At 43.1% G+C, this 17282-nt stretch overlaps 1 protein-coding gene across 3 annotated transcripts in view; it reads left to right on the top strand.

Moving 5' to 3' along the window:
- Positions 1 to 14096, top strand: part of LHX9 (LIM homeobox 9) — a 16867-nt gene extending 2771 nt beyond the window's left edge. The window contains exons 2-6 of one of the 3 annotated variants that reach the window (XM_026043892.1): positions 1435 to 1553; positions 2897 to 3099; positions 3691 to 4046; positions 8471 to 8673; positions 9834 to 10202. In XM_026043892.1, the coding sequence (XP_025899677.1) occupies positions 1437 to 1553; positions 2897 to 3099; positions 3691 to 4046; positions 8471 to 8673; positions 9834 to 10091 (1137 nt within the window). In that variant the 5' untranslated portion in view covers positions 1435 to 1436 and the 3' untranslated portion in view covers positions 10092 to 10202. Of the gene's footprint in view, positions 1 to 988; positions 1554 to 2896; positions 3100 to 3690; positions 4047 to 8470; positions 8674 to 9833; positions 10203 to 13088 lie in introns of those variants that run through there. The other 2 variants (XM_026043891.1, XM_026043893.1) reach the window with 2 other exon arrangements.
- The last annotated feature ends 3186 nt before the right edge of the window (positions 14097 to 17282 follow it).

The following is a 17282-nucleotide window of genomic DNA, read 5'->3' on the forward strand; positions in this document are numbered from 1 at the left end:
AGTGGAGGGTTCTACCCGTGTTAAGGGAGATTCCCTCACCCCTTTGAGTCTCACCGGTTTTATAGCTATTACTTTCTTATTAAAACACACACATACAACACATTGATTTCCATCCAAAAGGGCTAATTACATTACTTACAGTAAATAGCAGCCCTGCTGTCCAGGGTCTAGTGTGCCAACAGAGAAAAAAAAATCCCGGCTTATTTCACTTGATTGACTTCATCTTTGTGTGAAATTGTGTTTTATGAGCTGAATTCTGGCACTCGAAGGAATGTAGCAACATTCAATCTGCAAATAACATTAATTTCAGCTACTTAGGGGGAGAGAGAAGGGAGGAAGCTGGGAGCTTGGGTTACACGGGAGAGGTGCCTGGAGGAGCCCCGAGGGTGTCTCGGGATGCTCGGGGAGGAAACGGGGGCCACAGGCTCCTCTTCTCTCGCCGGCCGCGCTCGGCTCTGGTGCGGAGCGTCCCCGGGGAGCGGGGCGGGCAGCGGCGCCTCCAGGAAGATCCTTCAGCGGGGACGGAGGTGTCAGGAAACAGCCGGCAGCTGTTCCCGGGAAAGGGAGAAAGGAGCGAGAAGCGGGGGGCGAGGGGCGGGGCGGTGGGGAGCTGCACCGGGAGGAAGCAGCCCCCGCGCACGGTGCGCGCCGCGGCCGCGCGGGGACCGGCGCGCTGCCCCCAGGGACCCCTGCCCACCGCGGGGGCGCGCAGGGAGGCGCGGGGACGCGCAGCCAGGCGCAAAGAGGCGCAGGGAGGCGCGGGCCCCCTCACAGGGCTGCCGGCCCCGCTGCCCCCGGCGGGGGGGAGGGCGGCAAAGCCGGGCCAGCCCCAGCCCCCGGTGCGGGGTTTGTCACCGCTCGCCCGTCACGAGGGGCTGAGAGAAGGATGACAGGTCTTTGTTGTCTGAATAAAAATCAGTGGCAGCTCAAGGGAGAGGACTCCTCCTACTAAATTATCAAAAATGGGCTGGCTCTAAGTCTCTTAACAAATTGGACAGAGCTCCGGAAAGCAGCAGTCCCAAATCCAACCTACAGGCACTGGGAACTTTAAAGGAACCAGGGACGGCTGAAAATAGCACTTCTTTTTGCTTTCTTTGTATTCAAAACTATATCCTTTCCTGGCTGATTCTGCTATCCCAGGTCCAATTCTCTCCAGTCAGGAGCCCCAGCTCTCCAGAACCATAACAGATCCATTAGCTCGACTTTATTATTTTATTTTTTAATTAATTATTATTACTTTTTCTCCCCCCTTGTTTGTTTTCTGCACATCTTCAGGAAGCTCTTGGTGTTTGTGCAAAGCTCCTATTGCAACCTCTCTCCCTGCGCCGTGCGCCTCGGTGTAAACATTTTGGATGATCTAAAGACTCTGGGGTCTGTATATGGAAATAGTGGGGTGCAGAGCAGAAGAAAATACTTGTCCTTTCCGTCCCCCAGCCATGCTTTTCCACGGGATCTCCGGAGGCCACATCCAAGGAATCATGGAGGAGATGGAGAGGAGATCCAAGACCGAGTCCCGCCTGGCCAAAGCGGGACAGATGAACGGCCGGGAAACGGTAAGAGAGCGGCCGGCTCCCTTGGAAAGCAAGCACGGCCCGCAGCGGGACAGAGGCAAGCTCGGGCCGGGAAGAGGCCGCTGCGCGGCCCTCCCCTCGGCCCAGGGACTAGGGCCCCTGCGCGACTCCCCGCGCGGGTGCACGAGCCGCCGCAGCGGCTGCTCGCCAGAGTAGCAGGGAACTTCCTCGGGCTGCAGAGGACCGGGGTTGCGGCGCCGAGCGGAGCAGCCGCTGCCCGACCCGGCCTCGCGCTCCTGGCACCTTCCGAATCAAGCATCTCGCCGCTTCTGCCCGTTTTAGGTCTCAAGTGGGGGGTTGATACAAAGAAGCTTTGCCCTGTTGGGTGTTAGGCCAGGCGAATATTTTGCTTGAACAGCCTTTCCTTGCTTACTTGCAAAGTCCGATGGCGGAGTGGGGGCGTTTCGTGCGCTCCCCGCTCCAACTTGTAGGGCTTCCGCTGCGCTCGCAGCGAGGGCCTTTGGAAGTGGCTCCCCCTCTTACTGCGAGGAAAAGCCTCCCCGCACCCGATAGCAATTCTTGCTGTGTTACGTTACGATCTGCAGCGCGCATTCAACGCGCCCTTTCGCTCGCTGCAGGAACACAGCTTCCGACCGGGAAACAAACGTGACTTTGGTACGGGGAGATGCCGCGGGGTTTTGCCGTTTCTCCGCGAGCGAGCTGCCCGCCCGAGTGAACGGGAGCCGCTTTTGTCCGCGCTCCCCTCCGGCCCTTTGTCCCGGCGCCGCTCCCACTGACGGCGGCTCCGAGAGCGGCCGCTGCTTTGGGCTGTACCCGCTCTGTGCCACCGGCCGGGCCCTGACAAAGTGCGGAGCGGCCTCCCTGCTCCTCACACCGCGCACCTTCTCTTGCTTCTGCTTTAAGTTACTTCTGTTGATGGGGTTTTTGTTTGTTTGTTTTGTTTTGTTTTCCGGGGGACGTGGTTTTGTCTAGTTAAAACGCGGGTCAAAATTTACCAGGATATCGATGTAAGCGTGAACCTCTGCTACAGAATCCTGGTGCTGCAGCAAAACGATGTTTTCCCGCTCGTAAAATGCCGCTCTCGTGGAACATCGCCGATTAAAATGTGAAAGGAACGGGGAAGACGCAGACTTTAACTTGGGGAACTCTTGAAAGAGCCGCGTCTCCTTTCCTTCGTGAGGCCTAATCTTTTGTCTGTGCACATTGAAATGACATTAGATCGTTAAGAGAGGTTTAATGACATAAACACGAAAGCTGAATCCTGGTAAATACTTGTCCAGCGGGGATGGCTTCAAAGCTGCCCAGCTCGGGGCCCYCGCGGGGCAGCCCCCCGCCTGCCTCACGACCGCGTGGTTGTTTTGCAGAACATGCCCCCCCTGAGCCCCGAGAAGCCCGCCCTGTGCGCTGGTTGYGGAGGGAAGATCTCGGACAGATATTACCTGCTGGCTGTGGATAAACAGTGGCACCTCAGGTGTCTTAAGTGCTGTGAATGTAAACTGGCTTTGGAGTCAGAGCTCACCTGCTTTGCCAAGGACGGCAGTATTTACTGCAAGGAGGATTACTACAGGTACAGCGACCAGCCCCGTGGCTCCCAAAGCACTTCCCCTCTCCACGCATTAAGAACCCCAACGCTCTTCTCCACGTGGGTTTCCAAAGGTGGCTCCGCGGCTGCCGAATGGTACAAACGGGTCCCGTTTGGAAGTCCCGCTCGAGAGAAACGCTGAGCTAGCCGCCAAGGGACACCCCGATAAGCCTGTGTGTGCAAACGGGTCTCCTACTGCTCTCGTAGCCCTCCATAATCCGTGGCGAGAGCCTCCTCGCTGCACGGCTCCCCTTCCCCGCGGGGCCCGCGCGGGGCCCCRCTTCCCTGCCTCGCCCGCAGCCCACCGCGCGTCGAAGGGAGCTCGGCCCCAGATCTGCCCGCGCCTCTCCGTTCTGAGTGGGCTCTCGCCCCGTGGGAGCTTCCATGGGACAAATGTCCCAAGTGGATAAACAAGTTCTGAGGGGAAATGGAGGTGGCTGCTGTGGAGCCCCGGCTGCCCCTCGGGGGTGCCAGCCCGAGCCGGGGACGCCGGGGCCCGCGCGGGCGGGCGGGCAGCACCGGGGCAGGCTCGTCCTTTGCCTTGCCAGCTGATGCCCACGCTTATGTTTCCTTCAGAAGGTTCTCCGTGCAGAGATGTGCCCGCTGCCACCTTGGGATCTCAGCCTCTGAAATGGTCATGAGAGCCAGGGAGTCGGTTTATCACCTGAGCTGCTTCACCTGTACCACATGTAACAAGACTCTGACCACGGGCGACCACTTCGGCATGAAGGACAACCTGGTTTACTGCAGGGCGCACTTCGAGTCGCTTTTGCAAGGAGAATACCCGCCCCAGCTGAGCTACACCGAGCTGGCTGCCAAGAGCGGCGGGCTGGCCCTGCCCTACTTCAACGGCACGGGCACGGTGCAGAAGGGCAGGCCCCGCAAGAGAAAGAGCCCAGCGCTGGGAGTGGACATCGTCACCTACAGCTCAGGTGGGGCCCGGCCGCAGTGCGAAGGGAAACGCGCGTCACGGGGGAGCTACAGGGAGCCCTCCCTGGGCTCTGCGGTCGCTTCTTAGTGTCACACACTCCGACTTGGCCACTTCTCAGGGTAAAGACCATCCCCCTCTCCCCTTAGGAAAAAAAAAAAAAAAAAAAAAAAAAAAAAAAAAAAAAGTGCAGCTCTATAGGAACGCCAGATATACTGTTATCGTTAGTTGAATTTCATTATCAACGCTTCACCATTTAGATCTAAACCGGTCAGCAGAAAAAAAAATAGAAAAAATCGCACTGTGATTCACTGACTGTGATTTAGGTGATTCCTAAAGAGTCAGTGCAGTATGAAACACAGATATCCAATTCACAGTAATGAATTATTCAGATTAAATAATCCTGTTTTAAACAATCACAGTGAACCAAAAAGCCAAGGAATAATTATCGTTGCCTGTAATGGAACGCTAGCAAAAGAAAATAGCGGGAAAGGTTTCTGTTCTTTTAACAGTAGGAAACGGGGTGAGTGATGTCCTCTATTAAATTTCTTCCCTGCATCTACTCATCCAAGTTCCCCAACTGTGTCCGCGCACAGTGTTACGGGTTGGCAGCAGGGGCGTTGCACGTTCCCGCGATTGCAACGGGGTTTATTAGACTAAGGACGAGAAGCGGCGCGGTTAAACCCGAGTGAAAACCMTAGTATTGGCTTTAAAAACTGGCTTGGACGAAAGCAGAGCAGGGGCCGCGCTGGGGCCGACCCCCCTTTGCTCGCCGCCCGCACCGGTGCGGCCCCGGGCTGCCCCCCTCCCTCCTTCCCTTCCCGCTGCCACTGAGATTCATAAGCGCCAACCCCCAAACCTCCCCCCGGCCCCTCCTTTGGGGCCGTTTGTGCAGCGGGCTTTAGTGGGAACTGGGGAGCTCTGCGAGGCTGTTTCATCTCCTCTGATGCGTAGACCTCGGAGCCGGGGTAATCACTGCGCTAATTGTTCTGTGTTAATTGAAGATGACATTGGAATCCCTGGCTACGGAGCGGTTCCCAATCAGCCCTGAAAGCTGCTGAAGAAAAGGGAACCTGTAGCGGGCCAGTGCATTCAGCCCCAGACTCGTGCAGTTCTCTACGCTTTGCTTCTCGCTGCGCGATGTTGCTGGTTCGCACACAAGCACCCAGCCAGCTGCGCTCCGAAACGGCAATGTGTATTTACAGGGGCAATTCACCGCTAGAATTAGGATCAGAAATTTAGAGACAAATTAAAAGTTGTAGATATGTTAAATTACCTCTTAAGCTTTAGGTCAGAACTCCATTGATTCAGTATTTTTGAACACCGTCGTAGTTTTCGTATGGTAGCCTAGAAAAGTATCCCCCTGGTAACACTGGGGCTCTAAGTCGTTGCACTGGCTCCAAAGCAGATTAAAAAGCTCTGCCCCTATAAAATACAGCTTCTCTCAACGCGAGCTCACAGATTTCTCCGGGGAAAGGAAGGGAAAAGAAAAGTTACTCTAATCTGCTGCTTTCGGCTCAGTCTAGAGAGCCAAGGAATTTCATCGTTTAGCATCGTGCTTATCTATTTCTTTGTTTAAAGCATTATCGGTCATTGTCCAGCTTTGACACATAGTCTAGGGAAAATGCAATTTACTATCAAACTGGGCACGCACCGCAAACGATCCCAGCCCACTGACGAACCGTGCGGATGCAGGGAAGGAAAAGCAGTTGGGACAGCTGGGAAACCCTTGCAGTAGGTGTAAGTGCTTCTCGAGAAGAAAAACAAGACCAACAAAGCGACCCCCCGAAGCTCCGCAGATCGGGCAGCCTCTCTTCGCTAAGCAGCCCACGGAACGACTAGACACGAGCGCTCTCTTGGGCGGCAGGAGCGCGCAGAGCCGCGGCGCACAGCCCCGGGTGCGTAACCCTGCAAGGAGCGCGGGCTTGCGAGCTCACAGCTCGCACGACCGCGCACAAATCCCGCTGTATCCTCAGGGTCTGGTTCGCATTTGTAGGGGCTCGTTTTCTTTCATGGGAGCGGAGCTCGGGGTCAGGTTAGAAAACCCGGTTTTGTTGCCGGCGCTGCAACCAGATTTCAATTTTGTGCTTTGCTCTGGCGCTTAATTTCTGCTTCGCAGTTAATCCGTTGCAAAATGGAAAGACAACTATAAATAACTCAAAGTGCTATGAAGTAAAAAACATTCGTACTTGCGAATAGTCTGAAATTAATGTGAAAAATGGAAGAAACTATTCAAAAGTACTTAAAACATTCAAAGCCTTCTCTATATTACCTCTTATATCATAAAATCAATATGTATTTTGAGGGAAACTGTGTTGACTTACAGCCCACAGGATATAGAAATGAGATGGTGAAGAAGATTTCCCTAGGAAAATATTTTACCCAGCTGTTACTCCAAGAACTGTTTATTTCATTTTATATATATATGTGTGTGTGTGTGTAAAACTATGAAGAGTTCACTTGAAGAGCTCTTGGCAATAAAAGCCAAACTGTTCCAGCTCCTTCCAAAGCAAAAATAAAACAAGCAACCCTTCTAATCCCATTGCACAGAAATGAGCACTAATCTTGAGCTCGATGTTTAGGTTCCCCAGGCAATAGTGTGGATTTTTGCACGGCTATGTGAGAAAAGTACCTAGTTCATAACGCTGTTTGCCCGCATAAAACACATTGGACTAATCGTGATGAATTAGGGTTGTCTGAGGATGTTTGGGGGCCCGTTGCCACTTTCTCTGGAAAAATAGAAGCCAAAAGAAAGCAGGGAGCGGGCAAGCAAGCAGCTCGGAGAAGCGAAKCCCGCGGCAGGCGCGAGGGGTCAGTGGCGCTGCCTCGCGGGAGGCAGAGCAGCCCTCGCGTGTGCGCGCTGAGCCGCGGCCCGCCCCGCGCGGGACTCGCACTCTCCGCTCAGCCCGCGCCGGCTGCCGTGCGCCGCTGCTAAACACAGCCCAAATCTGCTCCGAAACTGATTTCCAGGCAACTTTCAGCCCCCGGGATTTCAGAGGTGACATCTTACTTTGCTTGAAAGTGCAGATGTAGCTCTTACCAAACCGAGAAGCAAACAATATAATTAAATCTTCACTTGATTTACTGTCAAACTCTCCTATCCCACTCTGTTCATGTTGACCTCTCCTAAAATTCAAAAGAGAAAAAAACTTCGAGGACTTTTCCTGTTTTCTCTTGTATTTCAAGTGCCTCTGCTTTTAGCACCGTCAGTGCTGGTGTTTCGCAGTGTTTTAGGATTATGTTCTGCCTCACTGTCTCCCATTTTTGTTGTTGRTGGTTTTGTTTTTGGTGAGAAATGGGGATAACCTAGTAAATATATCCATTAACTACCAAAAAGCAGTTCAAAAATTCAAATGAACAACTAATGAAGCTTGGGCTATTTTGCATACCCTCTGAAACATTTTTAATTAGCTGTTCTTTAATTACTCCTGCCTCCCTCCTCCTCCTTTAATTATGACATCACCAATTTTCCCTTGTGTGACTAAACCATCAGTGTAGGATGTGATCCTAAAGTAACCTGATTGCTTTTAAAGCCAAAGAGAAAATACATACGACATTCTCAGATTTGGCTAATACTGTTATTCCTTTCCCCGGTATGAAGTAATGACGCTCTAGTCACTGGGAAACTGCAGCTCCAGGGTCCAGTTCACACCCATGGAGATGCAATCTGAAACAAGTCCATCTTTCATAGACACATTGACGATCCTCAGTCAGGGGAACTCTTTTAAAATTTCTTAATCACCATTGGGTTGCTTATAAAAACATCCTAAAAGCTCACTGGGATTGAGTACTGAATCGAGACAGCCTTGATGCAGCTGCTTTCTAGAGATGTTTTATAAAGGAACGTCTTTGAGCAGTTTTTATAAACTCCAAGGCAGAGCCTAATTCATTTATTTTATCAACAAAAAGAGTCTAGATTTGATGCTTTCTTTATCAGCTGTCAAAACAAACTTTCCCGCTGTACATCTTTTTCTATAGGTGTCTGTGATTTGGGGAAAAACTTGGCAATATTCAAAATGCTGGTTTGACCTTTATACTTCTCTCAAACCAAGAGTGTTTCAAGGAGTGAGATTTCAAAATCTGAATGAAATTCAAATGACTCTTTGAGTGCTCAGAGCAAAATCATCACCACAAGAAGACTTGCTTGAAAATAAATATCATAAAAAGGGATAACTTTCTAAGCCTGCCCTGAGTAGGTATGGGCCTGGGGMCATAGCATGCTTTAAGAACAGGGACAGGTCATCTTCTGGATCTTTTTTTTTGTCTCATTTAATTATCACATCTGCAGTTATTCTTGCTGCATCCTARCCCTTGTTTGCTTGCTTCCTTCCTTCTGAACAGTATGCAAGGGGGGACTTTTGTCCTGAATTATTTGTCCTATGTGGTGCACGGTCACTAACTCGTCCTTGTGTTTTGTTGATTGCTCAGGTTGTAATGAGAATGAGACAGATCACCTGGACAGAGATCAGCAGCCTTATCCCCCATCCCAGAAGACCAAGCGCATGCGCACCTCCTTCAAACACCACCAGCTTCGTACCATGAAGTCCTACTTTGCTATCAACCACAATCCAGATGCCAAGGACCTCAAGCAGCTTGCCCAGAAAACGGGTCTGACCAAGCGAGTTCTGCAGGTAAGAAGCCAGCATGGCAGGCTTGTTAGAGTTTCCCCCCACTGSTGTGAGTCAACAGTACTTCCCTTTTGTGTAAAAACAGTGAAATATAGTGATACATTTTGCTAGCTGTGTCCCTAGTGGGTGTGCAGAGGGATATGGTATTATATGTCAGAATGCCAAATGTCAGGAATGCTTTACCACCCAAAGGCAGCCAAATGCTAAAACATGGTTTGTAATTAGTCACATAACTGACAGAATGAAGCTATCTCCAGAAGCCACTGATTCAGCAGATCTCACGATGCACCCTGGGATCTGCACTCCCTCTGTGATGATCTCTCTGCTCCATTTGGTACACGTTGGTGCAGCCTTTTGGCTCCCATGAAGTTACTAATGTGGCCCCTCAATGAGCAGATCCCTCAAGCTTTGGCTGATTTGATCACCCAGAACCAGCCTGCTCCCTTTCTCAATGCCTTCTAGGCAATTACACAGCAAAATGTCCTTTCCTGAGGAAAGACAGACCAGAAAATCATGTTTAAAAMGTCCCTTTAAGGGACTTTAAAAAGTCACTTTAAAAAGTGTGTTCATTTAGGTTAAGGTGAGGTATGTGTGAAAGAAAGGCAGCGATCAAGGTAAAAGGAGAATCTATTAGCCTCAATTGCTTAACATATTACATACCACCTAAAACATTTTCAGTGAGCCTTATCAAACAGCAAGACTAGGTGACCCATATCAACAATTATATAAGAGGGATGTTACAATTACTGCAGCTTTTTCAATTGATCAAGACAAAATTTGAGCCTCAGCAAAAATCTACTCACTCACTCTTTGTCCTGGTACCATTTACCAGAGTTTTGGAACTAGAAAACCCAAACCTATCCGACTCCCTTGGCCATCCGATTGATTTCCTTGGATGAGTGAGTGTGCAGATTTTTGTCCAGGTTGTTCCATGAGATCTACACATTGGGCTGCAAAGTTCCAGTGAGCACCTGTACTGGTGGCATTATGTACTGGGGCCTTTGTATGACAGAAGCAGGATAAATGGTAGCAAATGTAGCTATAGAGTGACMTCGGTGATTTGCCAAACAAAAGCAAACATCAAAAATTATGTAGCAGCAAGAACAAAGAAAAAAAAAAAAAGACAAACATCGGTAAAGCAATCAATTGGGATTGGTTTGCAGGTTTGGTTTCAAAACGCGAGAGCCAAATTCAGAAGGAACCTTTTGCGGCAGGAGAATGGGGGTGTCGATAAAGCTGACGGCCCGTCGCTTCCGGCAGCGCCCTCAGCAGACAGCGGCGCTCTCACTCCACCCGGCACTGCGACCACTTTAACAGACCTGACCAATCCCACTATCACTGTAGTGACATCAGTGACCTCTAACTTGGACAGCCACGAACCCGGGAGCCCCTCACAAACTACCTTAACGAACCTTTTCTAACATTTTTTTTATTCTTACTCTTCTTCTTTATTATTATTATTATTATTTTCAAGCCTTTTTTTTTTTTTTTTTAAACAAACAAATAAACAAACCCACAAAATATTTGGGAAAATAAACAGCTTGATGTGTAGCATCTKCWKCCACTTGGYGAATGAGTTTGAAGTAAAATGTCGCTATAATAAATGGACATTTATTGTTGAAAATTGTATTCACATTTTTTTTTAATTCATCAGATAACTGAAGAGAAGGTTATGAATCATTCTAATAAGTGCCTCTTAAAATTGTATGTTACTTATTTCCAGAATCTTGAAAAAAAAAAGAATTCTACCACAGAAAGACAGAAATCTTTTCTTGCTCTGACAACCAGACAAAAATGACTTAAATTAAAACCAAAAGAATGTTGCTTCAGGACTGTATGCTCACGATATTTAAGAATTCTAGCTTTCATTTTATTTTTGTAATGCATCTTAAAGTTTCTTTCTTTTTTAAAGAAACCCTAATTGAATTGCATAAATAATTAAAATAGACTAGTAGATTACAAATGCCACTGCTTTTTTTCTTTTTTTTTTTTTTTAATTAATATATTTGTAGTCCCAACCCGACCTTTCTTGTGCCGTGGGGATTGCCGCTGGGATAGATAAATGCTTCCTAGCCAGTTGCTCTCCTAGCGGGAATGTCCTTGGACACCAATGAAAACTGTGCCTGGAGAGGGGTGCTATGGGAGAGGTGCAGGGGCAAGGACTGCAGGAGCAGGCTGCTGCCCTGAGAATTCTCCTCATGACATTAGAGAGGCAAGACGGGCAAAACACCTTTCCAAATGAAATAAATCCTAAAGGGTATTATGAAAGTCATAATAACAGAAAAAATACTCAAATGGGGAGTCCAGTTGATGTAAAATCTTGCACAGAAAGGGCTTTTCATTTTTCCTTGCCAAACAATACTGATTCGGAATTACAAACCAAACTAAACAAAAACCAATCGAGTTCACTAAACAGCCCTGATCCCAAACCATTAGAGCAAAAAGGAAGTTGGCCACTTACATTAGTGAGCACCAAAATGATTTCTAAGGACATACACTTAAGTGAATTTTTAAAATGAGGTTTTGTTGAATTGTACTTTTTTCAGGCAAGATGGAAATAAGCAAAATATGATTTATTAAGATGTTTAAGGAAAATGATGATTTTTGTACAACTTATTCATTATTATTTTCATTTTACTTTAGACGTTTCCTGAGATTGTATCAGATGCTTCATTTACTACATGATTTAAAAACTTTAATTCATTAATATTTCTAATATATACATTAGCCTTTTAAACTTTGTATAAAAGAAAAAAAGTGCTAGTAAAAATTCTGCAAAATTGGGAATTGACAGTGGTTCATTTTAAAGCAGATAAACTCAGAAGCCTTGTGGATGCTGATCTGAATACATTTCTTAGTTTACAGTGATGACCTTTCTTTTTTAATTTTATTTAAGCTAAAAGTCTGAATGGTCTGGGCAGTGGTGAATGTTCATTTGTATCCTTTTATTGTAGTTAAACATCAATTAGATTGTGGAGAGTCTCAGAAACAAAAACAAAAACAGTCAAGATCTATGTCTTGCTTTTAGTGGATTGTTAAGAATAACTTTGCACATATACCCCACTTTTTTAGACACCATCAAATATCTTCTTTGGTGGTCAAAGTGGCTATTTAGTATATTTTAAAGGTGTCCTTTCTGGCTGTATAAATGTGTGGTTACATATTGACAGTTCACTGCCCACATTAAAGTGCATTATTGTAATTTTTGCTCAGGGTTTTTAGAAAATTAGCACAGAAAAGTAGCTTATTTTTAAAAAAAAAGATGATGGGAGAGATGTTAACACTGTAATAGAAGAAAGGTGTGTTTGCCATTATATATTTAGCAAGTATGGTTATCATCTTCTATGGATATTAAATCTTGACTTTTCCTATTTCTATTACCTTATGGGCATTTACCACTAACCAGACCAAACAACCTTGGTAAGGCTGAGATCTTTATTAATACACTTCTACAGGTAAAAATATTGAAACTTATAAATTTTGTTCTTTGACAGAACAATATATGGTACTAGAGTTCTACTTTATTAAGTAGACTAATTAAAACTCAGTTCTACGATGTGCCTTATGATATACCTTGGGAGTAAGTTTGTGAAAAATCAGGATATATGTGTTGTTTGTTAAATTAACTGTTTTAAGCCCTTTTGACACCTCACTAGTTTTGTACTGTTTTACCTCTTATTTCTGAAACTCTTTTTATGGTGTATCCTGTTAGAGGGGACAAACATGTCATAGAAAGCAGTTGTGCACTCTTTCAGATATAGTTGATAAATCCAATAATCTTATATATTGAGCTTCGTGTTTATAGTACAGTAAGTGGTCTAGCAAAATTGTCCATGTTTCTTTGTTTATTGATAAATGCATTGTATAGAAACTATTTCCCCTAAATATTTATGGACCAAACAATTGTGATATATCCTATTAAATTTGTGTGAATAAACCATTTTGAATCTAAGGAGTTTTATTTCCCATCAGTTTTTTTTTAATTATTATTTTTAATTTAAAGTCTCCATGTACCAGCGTGTCTCTTTGCTTTTACGGTATCTGTGAACAATTGGTACTATACACAGAAACACGACCTTATAAATATTTTAAAATATGATTTCCGCTTAGTTTTTCATTTTTTTTTCATATGAAATGTATCTGCTACTGCTGGTCAATTTAGATTTTAGTCTTTTTAACAACTTTTTTAAACATGCAAAATAATGCCCCACTGATTTGATATTGAAACTCTGCTTTAGACTTCTAAAACTCCCAGAAAACTAGGAGCTAAAGTAATTGCATGACAAATATAATCTAAATAAGATGATGAAATGAATCAGGATTTAATGCTAGGTATATTGAACACAAAATAGAATTGCAGACCCCTAAACGCCAGGTTGCTCTGTAGTTTAATAAATTGTCACTATGATTTCTTTCAGGGAGAACAAATCATGGGGCATTACAGCCAAACATCCCGACGTTTGAAAATTCCCTAAAGTATTAAAAGAAGGGGAAAGTTTGATCGGAAATCCACTGCAGTGAAGACAAAGACAATATTAGGTTATGATAATCATACATTTAAAAATCTATTGAGCCAAAAAATAAAATTAAAGACTTGATGTCATTTCCTGAATGTTAACAAAGCATATGTTATTTTATGGTGTCTAATTAACAGAACTGAAGGCTTCAAGAAGTTGTGTGATATTAAAAATAAATTTAGATAAACTATGTATAAAATCAGAGCAACCTGGCAGCAATCTACCCAGCCCATATTCGAATGAAAACTTTTCTTTAAAAAAAATCACATTTGTCAAGCACAAGTACTTGTAAAATAAAATCCGAGTGCATCCATTCCACTTGCTTGCTAATGTATATTAGTCTTATCTGTTAAATGGATTTTTGTAAATTCAACAAGAACTTCTCACTCATTCAAGATCATAGAAATCAATACCCAGTAATTTTAGTACTATTGTTTCTGATTTCTATTTTTTTTCAAAAATGACACAAATCTGCATGCACTTTTCCATCTGTCACATATAGTGTACATTTCTGTATGATGAATTTCTCTTTGATGTTTCTTGTATAGTAGCTTTCATTAATAAACATTTTATTTGATGCAAACATAGTTAACTTTATGTAAACACACAGCTAATTGCTACAATTAATTTAAACTTTCCTTTTGAAAAGCGGCAGTAAGTGCAGTTCCAATACTTAACACATAGAAAATCAAAAGGAGGAGGTAGCAATACAGTTGCACTCTGTAAAACTATTTCCCGTGGTACCTACTTCTTAATTTTTTAATTTGTTTTATAAAACTGAAATGTTTTTAAAAAAATTCATCATCACCAACAATAAAATAACTCCTAAATTCATCAAAATAAGTCATCATAAGCAGTATGATATATAAAATCATAAATGACTTTTAGAGTACTAGGATATAATTTGTAGATCCCAGAGCTGTTTACATAGTCACTATGCAATGAACAAGCACGTCACAAAAAGTCAGTCCTACGATTCCCAGTTCAAATCACAGATGATTTTTACAAGCCAACAGACAAGCGTAACTATAACCAGTTCTTAGTAATGAGGTTTTGTAACTGTTAAGCAACTATTTGCAGAAAGGTTTTTTAAAATATATTCCTATTTAGCTGTATAGCCAAAGCGTATGTTAGACAAATTAACATATAAAAGACTTGCCAGAAAATCTTTCATTAAGATGACATTTTTATTATATACTAATGAACCCTATGTAAACAATGTAACTTTTATGAATGATGGACATTAAATATTTCACTTACATGTATCTTCAGCATTTTGCATGTTTTCTTAAACTCTTCCATTTTCCGAATTCTAAAAAGAAAACCATACAATTATTAACAGCATAACACCAAGTTACATACAGATTACTGCAGTGATCTCTGGAAACCGGTAACCAAGAGTGTTCTAACTGCAATAAAAAGGTATCATTTATTGGTGGCAATTATGGGAAGTATTGTTTAAACAACAGTTTTATGGCATGTTGTAAAGTTCTATTGAAAAAGGTTAGCATGGAGGACTTAATTCAAGTCAGCTTGATCAGAAATTTAAGCATATTGTGAAATGCTTAAATGAAGCCTCGTGTGTATTTATTATTGCAGAAAGTTAAATGAAGGTAGGAAAGCAATTATTCATATCACATCTACAGTGTGATTTCCTCCTGTTATCYATAGGAAAACATTACAAACACTACAATGTTATTCAAATCAGTTAAGAAGTTGGTGGTATTTATGGCCAAGAGAAAAATCTACGTACTAAAATTGATTTTCATAAATCACTACATTCTAGAATACGTTGATTTCCTGCCCCCTCTATTTTAACTCTTAAATACTTACTTCTAGTTTACATTATTGCTGATCTGCTGTTATCTCTCATCTGATTTAAAAAAGAAAAAGACAGTAACYAAATATTCTTGGTAGAACACTAGCCTCACTGAAGACAATGGCAAAACTATAATTGATTTAGGTAGAATCAGGACTACTTTATTTCTTCTTGTCGGATTAGGGATATAAAGGTTTGATTCTTTCCTTAACAGTGATAATCCCGCACACGGTGCTTTGCTTGGCTAGCTGCAATAGCCACTTCAAGGTTTTTGCAAGATAAGGGCATCTGACCGTGCGTTAAGAGAGGTAAACATGCTCAAAGACAGTATTTCACTATAAAAAAAAAAAGGGGGGGAAGAAGTAATTTCAAACAAGATTTGAAAGAATGCAAGACAAATTATGTTTTCAAAATTGCCACAAATAAGAAATGTGTAGGGGGGGTTATTGCTCTGACTGTATAGGATATATATCCACATTTAAAGTACCAAATGCAGCATTTCTTTGAACTTTTGGTCTTGAAAAAAAAATCAAAATGTGCAAAACTAAAACTTCTTACTCAGAATTATTCACCAGAGAAATGATATGCAGGACCTGGTCAAATGACAGAAGGCTGACACCACAGCCCACTGAAAGTAGTGGATATTCTCTTCCTGATTCAGTAGGCTTTGAGACAGGATCTGAATGAACATAAAGATTAAGTTATCCTCTTGTCTCTAAAGAAAGCATAACTTCCAGAATGAGATAGAATATATAGGACAGCCATGCCATTCTGTGCATTGGACTTCATTCTACAGTGCWGCTAATCTAAGCACCTGGCACATGCATTAAATTGACTTCAAAATACTTCTCCTTCCTTTACCCAAATACAGGACACAAATTATACTATTGGAATTTCCAGAAGCTACTACAGTGTTGAAGACTTTATTCAGTTATTCTGCAATGTTGAACAATTCTTCTGCACTTCTCTCTTGATGTAGACTTATCTCGACAGATACCTATACACATATCCTTGTCTTGCCTTCAGATAACCAGCACTTTYATATTTATTTAAGTCATTCAGACCTATAGAAAGCTACTCTCCATGGTTACACTTTCTAGCAAAAACAGTTGTCATAATTTTTGCTTTCATTCTCCTCTACAGTAATACATTTATCTGAAGTAGTTTTTCTTATGACTTTGTACCTTTTCATGCTTGTAATAGCAAAAACTATATTGCTTGAAATTCATAGGAGTATGGWTTATTTTGCCTGTAGTTCCCCTAATGTCCAAAACAACAAACTTCTTGCAACAAATGAAGTCATGGCTTGCATATTACTGTAAGGATATTTTGCTCTACAAAATGATTTTATCATAAAAAATGATATCAAACACATTAGATCCCAATTTGCACTGATATTACTAGTATTAAAAATGGCAGCTTCTTGATTGCATCCAATTCTGGATCAAAAGTGCTTCTGATTTTGGAAATGGGATTGCTATCAGTCGATAGCAAACTTTTTGAAATAGCTGATACTTGTTACTGCAAGGAGCAGAGGGCTAGACTGAAAGTCTGATCTGACTTGATAGAAAACAGTGTTATTGTCTGGTTTGACATCTTTTCAAACTGGACTTTAACAGAGGGTAAAAATATTGTCAATAACTATTTTACTGCTCGAAAATAAAAACTACATATACTCCCATTTTGCACTTCAACCACACAGCTCAATACAAATTTCTGAGTCTGAACAGAAGCCATGTTTTGAATCTGTTAGACTGCTGTATACAGGAAATAAATGACAAGGAAAGGAACAAACTAAGRAATGGTTATCAAACTGCAAATACAAGCAGTCACTGTCTAAGTGGCAGTTTTGTATTTTGGACATTATGAATATTTATTTAACCTTTTTTCTTCGGGAAATCTTACTTACCTGAGACTAAATAAGAAAGTAACTTGCTGTGGTCACTTGTAAGCTGATCATACCACAGAGATGCAAATGAATTGCAATGCGTAACAAGATTTGTTTTTCTTAAATAATTATATAATGAACTACTAGAATCTTTCCCAATATCCTAAAATAAAACGTAACATACAAAAATCAGACYGCACAAATTAGTATCCCATATTAACATATAAAGAAGTACTTGCTGAAGATTTCCGTTTAATTCAGAACAGATAATTAACTTGATCAAATAAATACACACATATCCCATTACAAGGAAGAGCCATAAATGTAGTCTCAGTAGGGAAGACAAGAATAAATTAGAAACAAACTGACTTTGCAGCTCAGAGGTGAA

This window comes from Nothoprocta perdicaria, unplaced genomic scaffold (assembly GCF_003342845.1).
Source record: "Nothoprocta perdicaria isolate Ctin4 unplaced genomic scaffold, notPer1 scaffold_34, whole genome shotgun sequence".
Taxonomy (NCBI): domain Eukaryota; kingdom Metazoa; phylum Chordata; class Aves; order Tinamiformes; family Tinamidae; genus Nothoprocta; species Nothoprocta perdicaria.